Source organism: Parambassis ranga, chromosome 19, assembly GCF_900634625.1.
Source record: "Parambassis ranga chromosome 19, fParRan2.1, whole genome shotgun sequence".
Lineage (NCBI taxonomy): Eukaryota > Metazoa > Chordata > Actinopteri > Ambassidae > Parambassis > Parambassis ranga.
Genome location: NC_041039.1, coordinates 22049896 through 22071012, shown reverse-complemented (window position 1 = coordinate 22071012; position 21117 = coordinate 22049896). Strand labels below are relative to the sequence as shown.

The following is a 21117-nucleotide window of genomic DNA, read 5'->3' as shown; positions in this document are numbered from 1 at the left end:
AGGTGGATTGAAATCAATCCGGAGATATCCAGACTGAGAAAAAAACTATCCAGATACGGCCCGAATCATGCTCTAGCTGGATTGATTTCCCCAGTGTGAACAGAGTCCTAGAGACAACCTGGAGACAGATCACACAGACTGGAAGTCATTTGGTCAAAAGTGAACATTAATGACTGGCCTGCACAAAGTCCTGATTGGAAATACTACTACTAAAGACCAGGGTCCAGGCCAGCAGACCAGCAATTCTCAAGGAGCTTCACCAAAGATAAATGGACTAGGATTCATCAGGACTTGTGATTCAAACCTAAAGTCTACACTACAGAGGGCTAATAATTTTGTCACCAACTGTTCAGAAAACGGCTAAAAAAAGAATCAGTCTGTTCAAATACTGAATGTCAGATCCAGTAAGCTAAAAGTACCAGGATGTTCTACGACATCTGAACACACTCTTTTTTTCTCTTTTCTGAACCACCCTCCTCTACAGAGAGGTCGATACATCACACGACTGAACCGTAGTCGGACACACAACATCATAAATCATAGATCATTCCTGCAAAGAGATGGCAACATGTTATCTAACAGACGCACACAAGCAACAACAGACAACAAAATGAGTTTTAATTTACTTTATTTAATAACCTAAACACCCCCAACCACCATTAGCTATTGCATAAAAAAATCTTACAAAAGAAAAATCATTCAGTCAGCAAATAGTCACAAAGTGGGTGCTCCCTCCATCAAAGCTGTACCTGTTCTTGGTGCAGGTGGTTCACGTTTAACACTGACTGTACTTTTCAACATGTGACATACTGAAAATGTGTTGAGACATGAAAAAAAAAAAGATGGACCATGAATGAAAAGCATACTGCCACTGGTAAACAGAAACATGTACAGCATTTGCAGTGCACATATATATAAAACAAAGGTAATAAATAACACTGGATACAGTACCCTGCATATATATAGATATATGCATATATGTATATGTAGATTTTCAGGGCCAAAAAAAAGGTCAATGCATAGGAAGGCTCCTCTGCAGCATAACGGCATTCTCTGTAACTCCACTGTAAAGAATTGTGCACCATATAGAAAAAACCAGAACATCATGGGAGCTCTGAAGACATCACACTTGGCTTGTAAGGAAAAAAAGTACAGTTCTGGTCAATTTGCTTTAAAAGACAAATTGAACACTGCTGACCTGCATCACAGCTACAATCACAGGGCCGTTCTTGTTTTGACTACCAAGTGTCTTGTTGATGGATACGCTAGACCCATCGCTAAGTGGTGTAGTGACATGGAAAAAAAAGAGAAAAGGGCAGAGGAAAGGGGAGCAGAAAGATTTATGCATCTTCTATTTAGGCTTTAATTTGGCAGTTAGTGTCAAGAATGGGGTGAAAGCATATTTTGATTAATGTAGCGGCAGTGCAAGTTAAAACATCATCATCATCGTTAATTTCCCTACAGGGATTAATAAAGTAAATCTTAATCTTAATGTTAATCATCACCGCTGGAGAGCAGGATGCAGGGCCAAAGGGTAAATGTGCTGTGAAAAAATTTCTCCATGTGAAGGAAAATAAGCAACACTTGATGCTGAGGACAAGCGTGCATCATTGTTGACCGTCATAAAATGGGTGTTGCCCATGTCAGAGGGATGTCAATGGGGTAGTGGCAAAAAAAAAAAAAAATCCCAGACATCCATCTCTGATGAGGCTGAAGCGTGTGAAGAGATGGGAGACAGGCGTGGAGAAGTGAGGAGGGGAAGGGTAATGTGACAATGGGAATGAGGTAATCATCCTCAGATGGATTCACAATGAAATTTTCAGGTGAAGGCTGCTGCCTGTTACAGAGGCCGATGATGTAGCGGCAGGAAGTGAGATCGATGAAGATTAGCTGGAGCTGGTGTTGGTGCGGTGTGGAGGGTTATTCTGCTCTCTGGTTTATTTTGAGGCAGATATAATCCTGGCCTTGAGGAAATCTGGGGAACGTGTCATTTCCTTTAATTGTCCGTGGTACAATCATTCTGTTTTTAAAAACAATAAGTCAGGAGTGACTCACATCTTAGAGGAAAAAAAAAGACTCCAGTGATAAACAATGACTACAAAACAAATATAACTACTGCAGATATGTGAAATCACATTCAGATAAGACACACACACACACACTCTCTCTCTCACACACACACACACTCAGGCAACTACGTCTGCTGTAAGCTTTAAATAGATTATCCCAATTTGGCTTTGTGCTTTTTGTTACATGAATTCCATGTGCAGATTTCCCTTCTTAACATGATTACAGGGATCAATGACATGATAGGTGTGCAGAAATCAAACAGATAAAATGGCAATTGATTAAGAATACATGTTTCTAGGTGGGGCGGGGGGAAATGCAGTCATGTTTGTGAGTTTTTAAGAGCTCTGCAAAAGTAGTAGTCCAGCTATAAATGACAACAATGTCAATCACCACTTAATATGCGCTCAATCTCTTCCAGTCTCTTTAAGGCAGCTGCCCTTTTTTCCTCTATATCATTAATCTCTTTAGTGGACTTACCCTTAGTCCGCTTTTCAGACTGACTACTGTCTAAAGACTCTGACTGGTCCACACCCTCGGCTCGAGGTTTTTCTGCAGAGGATTTCCGTGCATTCTTCTCATCCTCAGCCCCCTTTCCAACAGCATCGGCCCCCCTCCCTTCCTCTTTTCCCTCAGCAGCCTCTTCCGCCGCCTCCTTCACTCTCTGCGGCGGCTTCTCCTCCTTGGCTGGCATGCTGGCTCCCTCTGCTGAGGAGAGCGGTTGCCCAGCTGCGCTCATGGCAGCCATTTTGCTTCTTACGATATGCAAGTGACGACGCACGTACTCCTCGTTAGGTGCCAGGGCCAGAGTTTCCTCCAGGCAGCGCTCGGCCCGTGGCAGGTCGCGCTCCTCGAAGTAGACGACACACAGGTTGTGCTTGCCCTGGACGTTGGTGGGGTCCATTCGTAAAATGCGCTCAAAGCAGACTTTGGCCCCCTGCGTGTCCTTTTTGTGGTTCATAAGGATGTCCCCCTTTAAGATTAGGCCCTTGATGTGCTCTGGGTGGTGGTGCAGCAGCTCGTCCAACACAGGAAGTGCATCTATCTCACGTTTGGACTGAGAGTAGAGCAACGCCAGGTTAAACAGAGCGCTGCGGAAGCCCGCCTGCAATGCAATGGCTTTACGCATCCACCGCTCGGCCGCCACGTTCTCGTTGGCGTCCATGGCCAGCATGCCGAGGTTGAAGTAGCCGTTGGCATCGTTGGGCTCCTCCTCCACGTAGGTAAGGAAACGGCGATTAGCCTCAGGCCAGAACTTTGGCTCACCTGTGACAGGAGGCAGACACACAGCAGGACTTATTTTTATGTTCAAATGGTGATAGGGAACGCACATGGGGGTACTTTCCATCCACCTCCACCTTTTCAAAAGGAACAAGGAAAACTAAAAACAATATGAAGCATGTGACTTGATGGGAAATGGAGGCAGACATCTGAAATATGTAGACTGATAAGGACACTGGAGCCATTATGTTTAACATATTTGTGACCACCACTCTTTCAATTCCAACAGTTTGCTGAACTGTAAAAATGTTTTATAGCATCAACAGGAGAAATAACAAAATCTGCTGTTTCTCTAGACCTGACAAAGGCTACAAACAGCCCAAGGAAAACAAAACAAACTCCCAGATGGCATAACTAGCCCTGTTTTCAGCTTAGCATTATTGATACCCTACAGGCAGCAAAAGACTGACATGGATTTTCTTTCCTGGAAAATGTTTTAAAATTTTGTTTTGAAATGTGCAACAAATTGTTAGAAATTAATACCACAATAAATAAAAACTTTGATTTAGGAAGCCACAGACAGACAGAGGAGGTGAAACAAACAAAAAACAGTGGCAGAATTAATATGTGAGACATGAAAAGTTAGGAACACGTCGAAGTCTTGCCTTGTTCTGGTTTGTGCCAAATCAAAAGTCACAATTAGATGCTATAAACTTCACAATGTGCTTTCTTTGCTAATGTGCTGCTACAGCGTGCTGCTCAGCGACCCTTTACTGAACCTTATCTGTCCTCTGACTGATGGGCTGAGAGCAACAATGGACTACGCAAAGAACGTGCAGCTGGAGAGCACAGCGCGAAACATGCAGAAACAATCATGTCACACGCGACATCATACATGTGTTGTTCATCTCTAACGCAGACGGCATCGTGTTTTACCGGAGAGATAAAAACAGGCATGGCCGGATTTTAGCAAAGAGAAACTTACACTGGCATGCTGTGAGTTTGCCAAACAGGGAGTGAAATAAACTTAAGAGTCGTCCTGTTAGATGTTCTGTGATTGGCAGAGTTACAAATAAAAGCTTTATATGTGCGGTTAAATGACATGTCATTCTGAGGTCAATGTGCTCCCTGAAAGAAAAGAAAAACACGCTCCTGAAGTACTCACGTCTTTGTTATTGTTGTTTGAACCACCCAATGTAAAATTAAATAATCATGTCATCCTTAATGCTTTGGAATAGATAAAGAACATGGATTAACTAGCCGCTGGAATGTGGTGAGATTACTAAAAGCAAATCAAAATGAACATATAAGCTAACATAAAGCACCTTCAGTCAAACCTATGAAACTGCTTATTAAATATTTTACTGTCACTGATGTGTAACCTGACAGGAACTTGGCTCTGGAACGACGTGCCAGGGCACACAGGGTTTATGTCAACTCAAGAAGCAGGACACACCTTACAGGTAGTTTCAGGTTATTTCCTTTGTTTACACCAGGTGTATGAAAAGGCTTAAGAGTGACAAGTAGTGCTTTTTATTAGCAAGTACAGTCCTGCGATTACTACTCTCCAGCTGCAGACAGCATTCAATCTAAAACTATTTACTTTCTCGCTGTGAACATCACTTACCAGATTCCTGCATGAGAAGTGCTGAGTTGAACAGAGCCAGCTTGTGGCGGGGGTTGAGCTCCAGGGCGTGGTTGAAGTTCTTCAGGGCTTCGGACGGGTCTTTCATCTCGATGTTGACGATGGCCAGGTTGTACCACAGGTCAGCGTTGGTGCGGTCCAGCTCGAGGGCTCGCAAATAGGCGTCCCGGGCTTCTGTGAGCTTGTTCATCTTCAGCAGCAGCTCCCCTCTGAAGAAGAGGAAAGAAATTTAAGAGCATTTTCAATACGGAGGAATTAACTTCTCTCAAAACAAGTTACAGTATATAACCCCTTTAACTTTAGGGTTAGTTACATGCTCCTCTAGAGACAGTATAACCATTTTAAAAGTGGAGATGGAAAAGGACACTAAATGCAAAGCATGAAAGAAGCCAGGTTCTGTTGAGGACTCGAGTCAGATGTGTGAAACTTGCCTGCTGATGTAGGCCTGTTTGAAGTCTGGTCTCATGCTGATTGCCTGTCGATAGAGCTGGTCAGCCTCCTCTAGTCGGGAGTCGTTGGCCCGGATCAGATTTGCCAGGTTTATATAAACATTCAGATGGTTTGGGGCCACGCGTGTCGCGTACTTCTTCCCAGGAATAACCTGATGAGTGGTCAAAAGTCAAATCAATACTCTCAGTGCTGCTGTATTTTCCTTGGAAAAATGGTTTCAGATAACAGATGAAGTTACAGGAATACAGGACTTCCTGTTTTTACTATGATGACTATGATTTAGATACCTGTGGCATGAGGGATTTGGCAACCAAGTAAGCATCTTCTGCCTCTTTGGATTTGTTCAAGTTCTTGTAGGTTCTTCCAACATTCATGTGAGCTCCAATGTCATCTGCAACAACAGTGAGCGAAGAATAAGAGAAGGAACAGAGGGGAAGTACACACCAAAGTATGAGGAAAACAACATGCATGGTATATGTAGGAAGGTGCAATGTCACAGTCTGAGAACCGTTAAGAAAAGAGACTGATAAGAGATCCGTTGAGACGTGCAGAACTGATGCTTGATGATTAGCATAGCACCAAAGCCTCACTGGGTTAATGTGTTTACATTGTTAATCATGTGGAAACACTCGTGGATGGTGAACCAGGAACAGTGGTGGTGTCTTGACTGATGATAGGCTTCCTGAAAACAAAGGCGTGAAGCATTCACTGATAACTAGAAGCTGTCCAAACTTCACTTTTTAATGTATTAACCATCAGTGCAGTCATGAGATTGGAGTGTAATGAAAGGGCTTATGTGGAGAGATGGAAAGTAAAATGACAATAAACACTTGGACTTGATATCAAGAGGATTCTTTGTCATATTTTTAGCCAGAATTAAATCTTACTATATGACCATTTAATGTTTTAACAGTCACCCTTTTCATCACCTCTGAGATCCCAGGAGAATGAACATATTCAGTTGTTTCCACATTGCATAAAAAAACATATTAGGTTCATTTCCTGTTTTCACAGTTAATTTTTAGTTTGGCTTTAAAAAATTCGTCTGTCCTGGTTTTGCTTATTTTTCCCCATCTTCTTCCTTTTATGAAGCCTATACAACAAGTGAGTGCATTAAGAGAAGTCATCAGTGATCATGTGGACAATAAGTTCAGTCATTTTATGTATTGATTAGTAAATGTGACATGGTGTTACAGTATTTGTGAATGATGTAGCAAAAATAAACTGCACTTCCAGAGGGGGATTTAACAGTATACAATCTCAGCATATAACCAACAAAGAAAAGCACAAAGGGATCCTGAAGTAGTGTCAAAATCCAGTCAAATCTGGACCTCTGACTGATGTCAATCACTCAAAGTTTTAGTTTAAAACCACATCCATCCAGACTTGGAGTGTACATTAAACTGTAAGGAGAGCTTCACTGTTCATTTTACCAACATTTGATGTGGACTGCATTTTAAATCGCCTATTATATCCTCAGTAGTCAGTAACTCCTACATGGGCATTACTGATGGGTAGATGAATGGATGGGACCTACAATAGTATGCAGTGGGAAACAGTTCAATGTATTTGCAGCACATCAGAGATGAGAACTGATGACCGACATCTTAAAGGTTTGTCAATGTTGACTCTCATTTCATGTTATTCTCATTTCTATCAGTACCATGGTTTATGTGCTGTTTGGTGTACAGTATGCGAGGTCTGATTTTTTGGGAATCAGCAGGTGTTAACAAGAGAATGAAACTTAGGTGATTTTTTCCACCAACAGCTCATCAGTCCATCCTCCAAAAGGACAGCTGCTCCAGCTTCAAAGCCTTTAAAGCATTCCTGAGACATTGTTCACATGAATAGGATAAACCTAATCAACAAAGGCACCTTGATTTTTAACCCTTTGACCACCAAATTGTAAGAAGTTCAACCTTCCGTCAAAGCATTCCTAAAATATTGCAGGCACAGGAACAGGGACAGACATACAGTCATGGCTAAGGTTTTGGCAGTGGCACGAATTCTGTGTTTTAACCATTATTTAACAATGGCTACCTCCAAAAAAAAACTTTTGCAGCTGTCATTGCTTTTCATCAGTGGCCTCACATGCCAGGAAAGTGAATATTGCACCTGAAAGAACTATTTACCGGATCATCAGGAGAGAGGTTCAACTGCTGTAAGGAAGGCTTTAGGACATCCAAGATTGTTCACAAAGTGCCAGGACCACTTTCTTCTGCGGACTCAGCTACAGAATTGTTTAGCTCCCAGTACAGAGCTTGCTCAGGAGTGGCAACAAGCAGGTGTGAGTGCATCTGCACGCACAGTGAGGTGAAGACTTTTTGACAATGGTCTGGTGTCAAGGAGGGCAGCAATGGACCCGCTTCTGTCCAAGAAAAACATCAAGGACAGACTAAAATTCTGCCGAATGTACAAGGATTGGACAGCAGAGGACTGGTCCAAAGTTATTTTTTCCTCACGAAGCTCCCTTCGGACTTTGGGACTGCTGGGAGATTAGATGTTCAAAGAAGCAAAGGAGAACGATGCCATGCTTCCTGTGTCTACAGTAAAATATCCTGAACCTATCCATGTGTGTGGGGATGCTTCTCATCCATGGGATTGGGCTCACTCACATTTCTGCCCAAAACACTGCCATGAATAAAGAATGGTACCAAAAGGTCCTGCAAGAGCAACGTCTGCCAACGATCCAGGAGCAGTTTAGTGGAGACCTGTGTGTTTTCCAGCATGATGGAGCACCATATCACACAGCAAAAGTGATAACCAAGTGGCTTGGAGAGCATGCCACAACGAATTGCAGAAGTTATGAAGAAAAAAAAGTCAACACTGTAAAGACTGACTCTTGATGTATTTGGCAATAAATATATATCTTTGAAAGTTATACAATTATTATAATTCTTCTTTAATTTACCATGGAAACATGTGTAAAAACAATCACAAGCAGCTGAAGCAGGAAAGTTTCTAAAATACGAAATTTGTGCCACTGCCAAAACCTTTGGCCATGACTGTAGGTACAGTACATTCAAAGGCAGTATACCCCTTTGACCTCAATTTAAAATAATCTGATTAACCCTTATCATTATATGTTAAAGTGCCAGCTTTTGTATGCTTGATTTACATTTCTCTTACCTGGTTGGACGCGAGTGGCCTGGAGAAAGTACCGCAGTGCCATTGCGTAATTATTCTGATTCTCTAGAGCATGGCCAACATTGTTCCACAACTTAGCATTGTTCTTGTTGACCTGAGGTGGCAGAAAATTCAAGAAACAAAATGATAAACACGTTCTGTTTCGTGAAAGGGTGATTTATCATTTTGCAGATGTGTTATCTGTAACACGTTCAATCAAGACGCTTTATCACATAGTGCTTTAACAGCCAAGATACACCGACAAAGCAGCCAGGCAGTCTCTCCAACTTACCTTCAGGGCAGAGGTGAAGAGAGTGTATTCTGACTCCCAGTCCCAATTCCTGTTGAAAGTTTTCACTGCATGTGTTGTTAACAACACTCCAATCATCAACCAGGAGATCTTCTTCAACTGTCTGCAAATGATTATTTGATTATAATTCGATTTTTATTATATTAAAAAAAGGGACATTATATAATTAGAAGAACATTTTGGAGGAGCACTTACACTTTATGTGACACAATCTTGAATCCATGTGCAACAAGAACACAGAAGCCCATACTGGGCACATAGAGGACCCTCTCTGCCACAACAAAACCCACGGGAAAGAAAAGGTTGGACGCCGGAATAAAAGGCAGGACGATCAAAGACAGAGCCTGGAGGAGACAGAAAGAAAAGACTAGTTTAACATACCTAAAACATACCTACATACCTAAAAATGTTATGACTGGTGTTATGTCATATATGATAAACAAAATCAGAAGCAAAGAGCTTTGGCAGAGCTTTCTTCAAACCTCACTCCCGAAACAGGATGTAGACTGAAACTTAAGCTATACAGAAAAAAGTGATTCCAGCTTTAAAGATTCCATTATCTGAAATGTCACAGTATTGGCAGTTAAGAGGACATGTTGAGACACGATGCAGGGGACCGGCTAAGGGTAAAACTAAAATAACAAAAAAGTAGAGCACACATTCATGTGAGAGAAAAGCAAAAGGAGAAAGGTGGAACAGCTAATAAATAAAAACCTTCTACACGACATGGTAAGTAATAGACAAAACCTGTGCAGCGATATGTTGCTATGGTGATGCTGTACTGTTTACAAAGAAAAAAGTAGGCGGCTTCCTTTTTCTATTCTGTTGCAAACCTGAAATGAATGATGCATGAATAACATGAATAATGCCATATGGTTGCTGGTCTACAGGGTTCATATTCTGCAGTCCTGATTATTGTAAAAGCCAATACACCATCTCTTGCTCGGACTTAGTCTTCTAACTAATGAGACTCTGAGCAGGCATTTCCTGTATCTGTCACATGGACTCTGCCTTCCCATTTGGATCCTCCTATTGATTGCAATAGGAGACGGGACTGCAGAATCTGACAGCCTCATAATCACCAAACTCAATACTGAACCCATTTATCATGATTCAATTTATTTTATCAAACAAACAACAACAAATGAGGAAAAAAATAACTTTGACCCATCTGTGTCTTAGCAGACATTTGCACCATTGGTTGGTACTACCTTGCATGCCAAGGCATTTTTATTAAATTGTTAATGACCCTAATAATAAACAGTTTAATTTGTGTTGCGCAGCTCTTGTGCACAGTGATGGGTGGGAAAAATAAGAGCTACGTCCTCTGTGGACAGCGGTTATCTAAAGCTTTTTAACAGTCTCTCTCATGCTCCATGTGAGACAGCTGGCAGCACAAGTAGGTTGATGTGATACGATATTATTCTGCAACATATTCCAAAATCCTGTTAGCAAACCAGAGTAAACACTGTAAAGGTCATAATTCAGTTGTGTTGATTTGTGTTCCTCTGAGGAAGTTTATTGACCTTCAAGTACTAGAGCCATGGGCCTGTTGCACAACAGATGCTAATTTGTTATGGTGTCCCACAATGAACAGTAGCTCAAGAAAGAGCTTATGTTGTGTTGTTGATGTGTGTGCCTAGTTTTGGTTTGCTAAAGAAATCTGGGAACTTAATGGGCCAAACACTACAAGAGAGAAATGCAATGAATTAAAACCAGAATAACCTAATAAAAGCACACAGTATTAAACTTGCTCTGGCATCTAATGATCTGTTTACAGGCCAATATGTTGATCCAAAACCCATTTTAGTGCAGGGAAGGCATTATTGTCAGACACGAGGAACCACTTTAGCTCAAGGGTTACAGTGACGTGCGCTCATACTGTATGTTACACAAAAAAAAGGGACACAAAATGAGTTCTTTCATTTCAAAAGTCTTTACATCCACTGAAGCTATTCAACCCAATCTGTTGAGCATTTCAGAAAGAATATAACCATGTCAATGATGAACAGGGAAAAAGGATCTATGGTGACAAAGTACCAGAGGGCAATCGACAATAAAAAAAAAAAAAATGAACTGGAAGCTCTCATGAAAAGCTTTTTCAAATTCAATTTCAAAAGAGGGGAAAAAGTTTCATTACAAAGAAAAGACACCAAACTGTGGTTTGAACTGTTGTGCTTTTATAATTATATATCAAATCTTGTTTTTGTTTTGCTTGTAGTCTAATTTTTTTTCTTACAGCTCATACATTAGAGCTTTTTCCCACAGTGTAGGGCTTTAAAACTAATCGGCCCTGTTGTCTTTACAGCTTTAACCACTCAGATTCCAATAAAAATTCTTACATTTTTTTTGTTTTTATGACCATTCAATAAACAGAAATGTATTTTTTAATGTGGAAAAATAAACCCTAAATAACAAAATCTCCCTTAGGATCAATAAAGTATTTATCTATCTATATTTTGAAATGTTAAAAGTTTTACAAAAATATGTGGAAAAAAACTCCAATGCTAAATTTATAAAGATAAAAAGCAAGAAACGTACATTTTTTTTTTTAATCGTATCCTCCAGCTACTTTGTATAGCCCTAATATCCTAGCATAGATACAATCACTCCACTATATTTAAGACAAAACCAGTGTCTCTTAATGTTTTGAATAGGCTAATCATGTTTCTTACCATGATGACTGTCTTTGCAGAGCTGTGTCTGTAGCGCAGGCTGTGGTAGGCGAGAAGGCCCAGAAAGGTGTAGAACACCAGGGTGGCAAGGTTACGAAGATCCAGAACTGAATCCACCAGAGGGATAGTACCCATGGTCCAGTCGCAGCAGAGCTCTGATGGATTCAGGAGAAGCCAGGCGTTCACAGGAAGCAGGTAGTTGAAAGTCAGTTGTCTGGTGGGAGTGGTGCTGACGGCTGCTGGATTATCAAATCTACAAGAAGACATAGAGAAGAACAAAAAATGAAAAACATGTCATGGGGAGAGCAGGAGTGGGTAATAAAACACAATATAGTTTACTGAAGAAAATGATGAAGGCCTTTTCATCAAATCTAAAAAGCTACATCCAAACATTATCAACGATTTTGTAATAATATTTACAACACTCATCACAATAATCCCATTGAAAGGATCATGAGATCGACCAACTGATCTATATAACTTCCTGTACTGGCTCTCATTTTTCAAAATCCTATGAGAAATGTTGACAGGGAAACAATGATTTTCATGCCAAAATAAAAGCAGCATACCAGATCAGGCACAGAATTTGATAAAACATGATTTACTGATATGAGATTGCACATAGTATCCTTATCCAAGATGTGATCCTTCAAATCCATCTTAATAAAAAAGATGACAGAGGAATGGAGAGCATGTAAGCCATATATCTAATACTGTGATATATGACTGCCTGAAGTCTGGAACCCATGGAAATGACCATGCTAAGCAATCTTCCCTGCAGGCCTTTACTGCAGCTGCCCTCCGCTGCTGCTCGTTTGTGTCTTTCTGCTCTCAGTCTTGTCTTCAGTAAGTGAACAGCAGCTCTGTTGGGCTTAGATCAGGTGACGGACTTGGCCAGGGAAGAATATCCGAGTTCTTTGCCTCAAGGAACTCACTGTATGTGTTGGGGTCATTATTCATCTCCAATATGAAGCAGCATCCGTTAAGTAATGCATCATTTGGCAGAGTGGGTAAAAAAAATAGCTATAATTCCTGAATGCAATGAAAATGAAATTAATGGAAGCCTGGGGGGGGGGGGGGGGTAAATGTCTGGTTGGTGCAAAAACCAACAATTTCCATAGAATTAACTTTTCACGGTTGGATGTGTAGATGGAGGCTTCCGTAGTTTACATTTTTTTACTTTTAATCTGACACAGGATACCTTTACTCTCTGCCATAGCCCGACATAACAACAATAATCCCACCTGATAAAAATCTCACCGTCTATGGAGCTAAAATGAACAAATGTTTCCCACCAAATGTAATGTCAGAGGAAATCCAAAATAAAAATAAATATTTGTTCTTGCAACTGAAAGAATTTCATATGAAGATCCATATTGATTTAGGAAAGAAGAAAAGGGAACCAAAACAAAACAAAGGAGGGCCAAATCTGACCCCGCAGGCACCAGATTGGGTGGCCCTGGTCTGGATTATGAATGTGAATTTGTTTATCCTGTAGTCAGAATAAAAATATTTTGTCTTTATTGCTGCCTGTGACATCGCCACAGTCTTAACTCCTCTTCTATTCATCTCTCTCTTTGTTGCTGGGGGTCTCTATTTGAACTTCTAATCACAGCTGTGAGATGATAATCTAAATATGTGCTATTGTTGTGGCTTGAACAGAGATATTCTCTCAGACAATCTGGAGACAGCTTTAGGATTATGGATAGAGGATCAGGCCATCTAGGCTAATTGACTGGAATTTTATCTTCACGCTCACATGCCATTAGGTTGACTCCTGCTCAAACTGTTTTTTTTTAAGAAAAGTTTAGACTGAATAAAAACCTAATCAAGTGGAACTATTAGCAATTCAGCCCTGACCAAGTATATAATGTGGCCTCAGAGTTCATCTAAATCTAAATTCTTATGTTCTTATTCTGAATTATGATATATATACTAAGTTCTAAGCATCATATTCTCGGCTTTAATATGAAATGTCAAGCTGCTTGCATGTACAAACATTCAGCATGAAGGTCATGTATTGCTGCTGTAGCTACTACAGCTGGTTGATACATGGTTTCCATTTGCCTTTCCTTTGGTTTCTCTGGTTTGGATTGTGCACTCCGATCTTTTTTTAATTGTCATTTAGACTCATATGAAGTGCACATTTTGTGTCAGAGAAGTAACCTAGCAGAGAGACACTGGTTGTGATTACAGAAAGAGGCTGTGTGTTTACTCACTAGCTTCAATTATTACCTGACTACAGCCTTTAGTTGTTACAACTCTGGCGATATAATCAAACAATAACCAAAAACAGCCACTGCTTTATTCATCACAGCCACACAGAGCAGCTGCACTCACAACAAGCAGCTGGAGACTACTGGCCTTTTTTTTTTTTTTTTTAACAATGAGTGATGAGTTCCATGCATCACATAAAGTCAAATCATCTGTCTTTCTGTACTATCTGCACCTGTAATGGACCAACAGAAACAGTTCACATGGATACTCTACTTCCATCAGCACTATAAATACCAGGCAGGGGTGCAAGCATTTATTAAGAGGACACAGTCAGTGGAGCACTCTAACTTAATGGAAATCATTTGAGTAACAAAAAAAAAATAGTAGCTGTGCTCTTTTTTTAATTCACTGTAAGAGGATTATGGTGAACATTTTTACAGCCTTCCTCAGGTTGCTGCCCCTTCTCACAACTGGTGGTTTTCAACATTTGAGATCAAGGCGCTGACTGCATGAAATACGAGTAACCAACATGCAAATGTACGTATAATTCATTAGGCTGCAGAGCTCTCGATGCACTAAGAAACAAATGTGGGCCTTTTAGCCACATCCACCAGCTGCAGGAAGTCAGAGGCCATGGGAAGATTTTCTACTTTAATCAAATAAACAGAAAAGACATTATATAATATGAAATAAATAAAGAACTAGCCTAGCATAATGTGTTTATGTAATGCTGCAATCCATTTACATTCAAATCATGTCTTTAACTGCACTGGATTGGCCTTCAGTAGCTGCAAATGTCTTTTCCTTTTGCGTAGATAAGATGCAGCAGTGGTGGAGCTGCAAATATTTCATGTCTGTTCACCATAAGCACATTTAATTTCCTGACAATAATCACATTATTCTGTTTGGTGCCATAAAAGTTACAGTGAAAATGAAGCTGTTGGAGTACTCAATTTGATGATTGCTGATTTAAGATCTGCTTACCTTGTGAAGACAGGAAGCTGGGACTGGATGACTTGGACCCTGATGATGACGAGCAGCAGGGTGCTAATAATGAGGACGATGAGCTTCAGCAGAGTTTGCAGGACAGCATAGGGGAACCCGTCCTTACCCTGCAGGACTTGCCGCAGTGTGTCGAGCAGCAAGGGCAGGGTGAACTAAGGGCAGCATGGCAGGAAGGAAATAGTTAACTCAATATGTACATTTGAAAGAATATCCATGTGTGTCGGTGTACAAAATATATTCAGTCATAAATACAAATATGCAGTGTGTTCTGGAGCCTTACCCCCTGTGCAACAAACACTTCATGGACACAGCAGATGCCGACAACGGTGATGCCTTGCTCCTTACAAAGTGTCGCTGCAGCTACTAGAACTACTGTTAGAGCAATGGGAGTCCAAACTGAAAGACAAGAGGGACACAAACATCTGTATAATCACTTACACAATCCAGCCCATAACCATCTTACAAAGACAACACTGCTTAGTCTGTGCGAGCTCTTTCAGGCCAGTGGACAGTTTCCCTCTTCGCCTCAGTTTGTTTAAATAAACCTGGACCCCAAAAGTGTGTAAAAGGAAGCAAAAGCAAGAGTCAGAGTTAGTAGCATCATCAAGGTGGCTCTCTTTTAACCTGGTATATCATCACTGTAAATTATTCTGCTAACCTAACCTGTTCAGAAGCAGGTTATGTTATGCAGGTTTTAGCTTAAACCAGCCAGAAAAGTCACCACTCAATGAACATCTATTTAACACGTCACCAGCCTTCAGAGCCAGTCCACTAGATCCAAAAGTAAAGTGGTTTTAATGACCCCTCTCGCTCCATAATAACTATAGTCTTTTCTAGATGAACTCTGTCAAATGCTTCTTGCAGAAAACCTGGGTTAACACAGAAAGTCATCATCATGATGTCTAACTGTCTCCTCTTCGTGATATAACCCCCCCCCCCCAGCACTTTGCAAGGTCAATTTGCAGATGCAGAGAGGGGAACTCTGGTTTTCAGAAATGTTTTTGAGCCCATGTAGTGATGTAATTTTAATGCTATGCCCATGTAAAGCCCCCAAAACAGAGGGAGGGGGGGCACTATTCAGTGCTGGTTTTTTTGTCTTATTTTGTGTGGAATTATAATGTAATTAGGAAGTACTGCAGATGAGGAAATTCTTGACAAACTTCTAGCCCTCCTTATTGTTAAAGGCAAACAGAGAGTCTGTTTAACATTATACAACCTTTCCGGTGAGCACTTGTATGAAATTCCTATGTGTTTCTGTAACATCTGTTGATATGTCAACTAAACACAGGGTTTTTCTCATTTATAAATGATTACAGACATTATATGCAGCATCTCAACACTGTTTCGGAAACTGTAAACCCCATATGAATCACAATAAACACAGCTGCATCTTAGAACAATGAGCTGATGTATACATATAAAGTACAGAACAAAACAGACAAAAGTAAGTAATTAACTTTACTTGAAAAGCAGTATAATCGATATAATGGGGAAAAACAGTGAATATCCAGGCGTTTTGCCAGAGCCAATTTGTTTTTCCTGTATTTATTTTGAAGAAAGAGCTCACCTGAAACGAACCCTGTACATCTGGTAGGAGAGACATAAATAAGTGAGAGGCTTGTGATGTACCTACCGATAGAATGGTCTGGGCCTGTTGATTTTGTGTATGCCAGGAAAGCAGCCAAGAGGAAGATTGATGAGAGAAGTTCCGCTCTGCCCACCACACCGGTGACCTGAGGATTAAAACAAATGACAGAAGTCCGTTAGCTGGCTCAACCAACTTTACTTGAAACTCAATGTCACGCTATTTTGCCAGAGTTTCAGGTGTCAAAACTGTCAGCTTTCCATCAGCACATGACCCCCCCAGCTCCCCATGAGGGAACATCCAGCGAATAGAAATCCTTAACCTGTGGTAAACAGTTAAATGTGTGTAGTAACTCATCCCACAAGGAGATACCCATAAAACACACTGTTCTGTGCCAACTCACCCACAATTATCAACAAACGACTATTTTGATAATCGAATACTCGACCCGATTATTTTTGTGATTATTCGAGTAATCGGATCACACGTAAATGTCATTGTTTTCCCATAAATGCGGCTGCAGATAATAATTATTTCAATAGCGGGCACCTTTTAATAGTGGGTACTTTTTGGACCGCCGCTTGCTTCTATCCATGAGTGTGTGTGCAACTGTGTGTGTGTGTAAGTGTGAATGTGTGTGTTTACCCCGCACCAACCTACAAACAGCTCACCCGGGTTTTGAATCCAGGGCCTCTTGCACCCAAAACGCTGATCACCCCGCTGCACCATGAGCCAGAGAATCATTTTCGATGACGTCACTAACGCATCATCGAATACTAAATTAGTTGTCGATGCATTTTGCCCTTGAATATTACTCCAATACTCGTTGCAGCCCTACCCAGAAAGTTTCTATATTTCGAGTTCATACCACAGATTTTCTCAAAATGTCATGTACTGTTTCATGGACCACACCGTAGGATCATCATTGAATAATCTCTCACTGTAATATTATATTCAGTGATTTTATTTTATAAGCAGGCATCTGCTCTTTACTTTTAAATTGGATTCAGGGTTAAGGTGGAAGGAAATACATTATACAGCGCTGCTTACATGCACATGCAGTTCAGTTCTATTATGCAGGAAGTTTGAACTCAGTGGTATTTCTGTTGTGGGTTAGTGAAGATCATCAGAAGTAAACACAGCCTGAGGAAAGGGGGACTACACCGGCTTTAGTGCAGCCACTCTGGAATGCGGATTTAAACTTGCACAACGTCTGACCTATTCACCTGATTTGGTGCTCTCAGACTGTTACTTCATGACGATAATGACGCTGCAGCTGTTATGGAACACTTACTGGATGTCTATAATATATTTTTAAAGCAGGAATTATTTATAATGTACTGCATTAACACTAAACAGATGCTGTGAAAATAAGCTTATTAGTTTGTTTAAAATATGTCAACATCATATTAAATTCATAACTAAAACACCATATTGAGAGTACGAGAATTTGACAGCAGCCTAGATATGACCCGAGAGGTTTTTTTTCTTTAGAGTAAATCTTCTGAGTGGAGGCTAGCAGGGTTTCACTTCTCTGTGTCAGAGCCTTCTGACAGTATTATCTGTTATTGATGTAAATGATGACTGCCCTCGTGTGGAAGAAACAACATTCTCCAGTTAAGAATGACCAAAATTCTTAGAATTAGGCATACCATAAAACCACACACAGGGTCCCACACATGTTTTTAGTGCACTATACACCTGTTGTGTCTAGTGCATATCTTTTAAGAAAACACATCAGCATCACAAGAGGTTTGCAACTTCCAAGAAACAGGGATTATTGTCAGGATTCAAACCAAGCACATGCATTGCTCTCGGACTGACCGACAGCCAGCTCCACTTCTCTCCTTTACAATTTGCTGCGTGTCTGTCTGTGCGGCGCTAGACTGCAGATTTTCAAAGATAGATTTCAGTCTAACACCCGTTCAAAGCCTTAATATCTTGTTGTGGAGTACATTAAATAATTTGTATTTGAAGATACTTAGAGATACAAAAAAACAACAACAACTGAACCTCCCCTATTCAAAAAGACAGATAACCAAAAAAAAACACTGAGAAAGACATGAGGACACACAAGGACTCTTTGTACACACTTATCATGAAGGGACCTTCAGTGCTTGGAGCATAACTCAAAAACAAATGATCCGTTCAGAGAGAGATTCCAGACGGTGATAACATGAAGGGCATTCGCTGGACTAACTCTAAGGGCTCATTTGTGAGGCAAATTGTTTCCATTCAAGAAAGTCTGAGAGACTCTGCATAGATTAGAGAACACCATGAGGAAGATTGGCGCAGTGGTGCACAGTGTGTAACAGTAGCACTCCACCCAGAGAAGCAGAATGTTTCCTTTGTTTTTCTACTCCGGTCAGGCCCTGTCTGGTCATCAGTTTAGCTGTGCTGAATAGGATGAATTACAAGTCCTAATTGGGGGTAGAGGCTTTTTTAGACAGACGGCCAATGAGATCAAGTTCAAATGATCAACAATAACAAAAGGGTTTTGGTTTCCTGTCAAGTTCAGTCACATTTGCAGTAATGTCTACGTTAAACTTACGAACTATAAATAGACTATAAACCAAAAGAGGGCTGAGAATCAGCGCTCACAGCAGAGATTTACATGACACTGGCAGTTATAGGAATTTCCCTAATCTCATTACAAGTGGGTTAATAAAAACAGAGAAGGGAGGGGGTGTCTTAGATAAGCTGCAATCCCACCTTAAGGATGGGATTTTCATAGCTTAACAGTCATCACTCATTCTGTTCACAATATTATGTACGCCTAGCTAGTACACAATTGTTATAATAAGATTACTTTTTTTAATTTAAGCAATTTCCCCCTGGGATTAACAAAGTATTTCTGATTCTTATTCTGAATACCAAGGCAGTGTGTGTCTATGATGCCCCACCCAACAAAAAAACAAAAAAAATGCCAGTGAACATGTTGGTGCAAAGCTGAGGCAGTGATGTTTCCTAATCCCCCAGCCGTGTTTGGTGTTGACACGTAGAGTAGGGACACATACCACATGGCTTACAAATGATAGCCTCCTTTACAGTGCACTCACTGGTGTATGAATGTGTATGAATTAATCTGCAGTGGTCAGAGAGGCTGTAAGTGCACCTTGGCAGCCACGTCTCTGTCAGTCTGCCCCTGGGGAGCTGTGGCTACATCTGTAGTTTACCACTGCCACTGTGTGAATGTGGTGTGAATGAATAATGCATCTCAATGTAAAGTGCTTTGAGTGCCCAGCAGGAAAGCGCTATATAAAACCAATTTATTATTATAATTACTATTTACACTTTGGTGTGTGTTCTATTAATAAGACTGCACTGAGTTCTGACCCTTTCAATTTGTTTAAGGTGTTTCTCTACGGTTTATCTTATAGAAATAATATGATGTTTAGTTATAGAGCACCTAAGATTTTTAATTTCCTACAGTGCAGTAGATGATCAAATAAACAAAAAGCTTGTGTCGCATCATTTTCTTTCACATTATACATCACATAACATTTGCTTGCTCAGAAAAGACACTACTTACAGCTTCGGTGTGAATGGGGTGCACAGCAAACAGCAACGCTGCCACTAAGCTCGAAGTCTTGTCCAGGAACAGCCGGCAGACTCGAAGGAAAAGAACACATACTACAGCATGTAGAACCACATTGAGCAGGTGATAGGAAGCTGCAGTGAGTTCACTGAAGAGGTAGTTCAGTCGGAAAGTGAGTACGGTCAACGGTCTGTAGGATTTGTGGCTGCGCTCCTGTAGTGGGATGAAATGAACACCTTTATGTTCCGATACATGTTCAATGCAGCTTCAGATTGATTCTTTGAATTTATATTAGAGTCAAGTTAATCTGATGTGAACATATATACAATACACTTTTATTCTGCCTGAAAGTGAGATCTGTGCATATAGAATTAGATGATATAATCTCATCGGTTTACCTCAGCCATAGGTGTTCCCCAGAAGTCATTGAGAAATAGGTTGTGGAGAGGGGTAGAGGGCCGGAGGTCCTTGTTGTCAAGGATGGCTGAGACATCATCAAACACAAACCCACAGGACACACTGTTCCAGTAACACCCCACCACCAGTCCAGTCAAAAGCAAAATCTCCTTCCATGACACGACAGCCATCGCTGATCAAAGCCGTCATTGATCACTGTAAAGGGAAACAATGGAACTGTATTAAAGGCTTATGAAACAACCTTATACAGTGGGTGTATAAACATGTGTTACAATTCATCCTAACATCGTTCTCGTTCTTGTTGTGCCTCTCATTTGTTGGTGCCAATAACATTAAAGAATGAGAACTAAATTTAGGTGATATACTAATAATTCATTGAATTTGACAGCTGGCAGCACCAGACCAAAAAGCAGTGAAGGGTGTATCTTAAAGCAATGCCAAAACGCTGATAGCTAACACTACAGCTAACAGCACCTCTTAAATATCTAACGCTGGCATTGAATGAATGAATTCCACATTGTTATCTATGGATTTCTATGACAGATAAGCACTAAAACGCCCGGAGAACATGTTATGATGATTACAGATTAGCTGCTGCATCGTAATCTTTGCTAACTATAACGCTAATTTAGCAGCTAGTGCTAACTAGCATGTTACGAGTCTTTAGGCTGATAATAGCTGCCGAAGGAGTAATTAATGTCTTTCTTACCGCGTCTATAACAGGGCAGACGGCAGTGACGGCAGAGAGGATATCAAAAACGTGGAATAACAACACACATACGGAGAACACAATTCATCAAGCAGCATTCCATCTGTGCTAACTAGCTCTGCAAAGCGTAACTATCACTTCCGGGGCAGAGG

At 40.7% G+C, this 21117-nt stretch overlaps 1 protein-coding gene across 1 annotated transcript; it reads right to left on the bottom strand.

The window, feature by feature from the left end:
• Positions 1 to 693: 693 nt before the first annotated feature.
• tmtc3 (transmembrane O-mannosyltransferase targeting cadherins 3) lies at positions 694 to 21103 on the bottom strand. The gene is made up of 14 exons (XM_028429907.1): positions 20966 to 21103; positions 20238 to 20451; positions 19834 to 20052; positions 16350 to 16449; positions 14997 to 15112; positions 14696 to 14868; positions 11495 to 11747; positions 9015 to 9163; positions 8802 to 8922; positions 8513 to 8624; positions 5671 to 5774; positions 5365 to 5534; positions 4916 to 5142; positions 694 to 3333 (listed from the first exon to the last, which is right to left on the bottom strand). The coding sequence occupies exons 2-14, from the start codon at positions 20424 to 20426 to the stop codon at positions 2453 to 2455; spliced, it is 2814 nt and encodes a 937-aa protein (XP_028285708.1). The 5' UTR covers positions 20427 to 20451; positions 20966 to 21103; the 3' UTR covers positions 694 to 2452.
• Between the last annotated feature and the right edge of the window lie 14 nt (positions 21104 to 21117).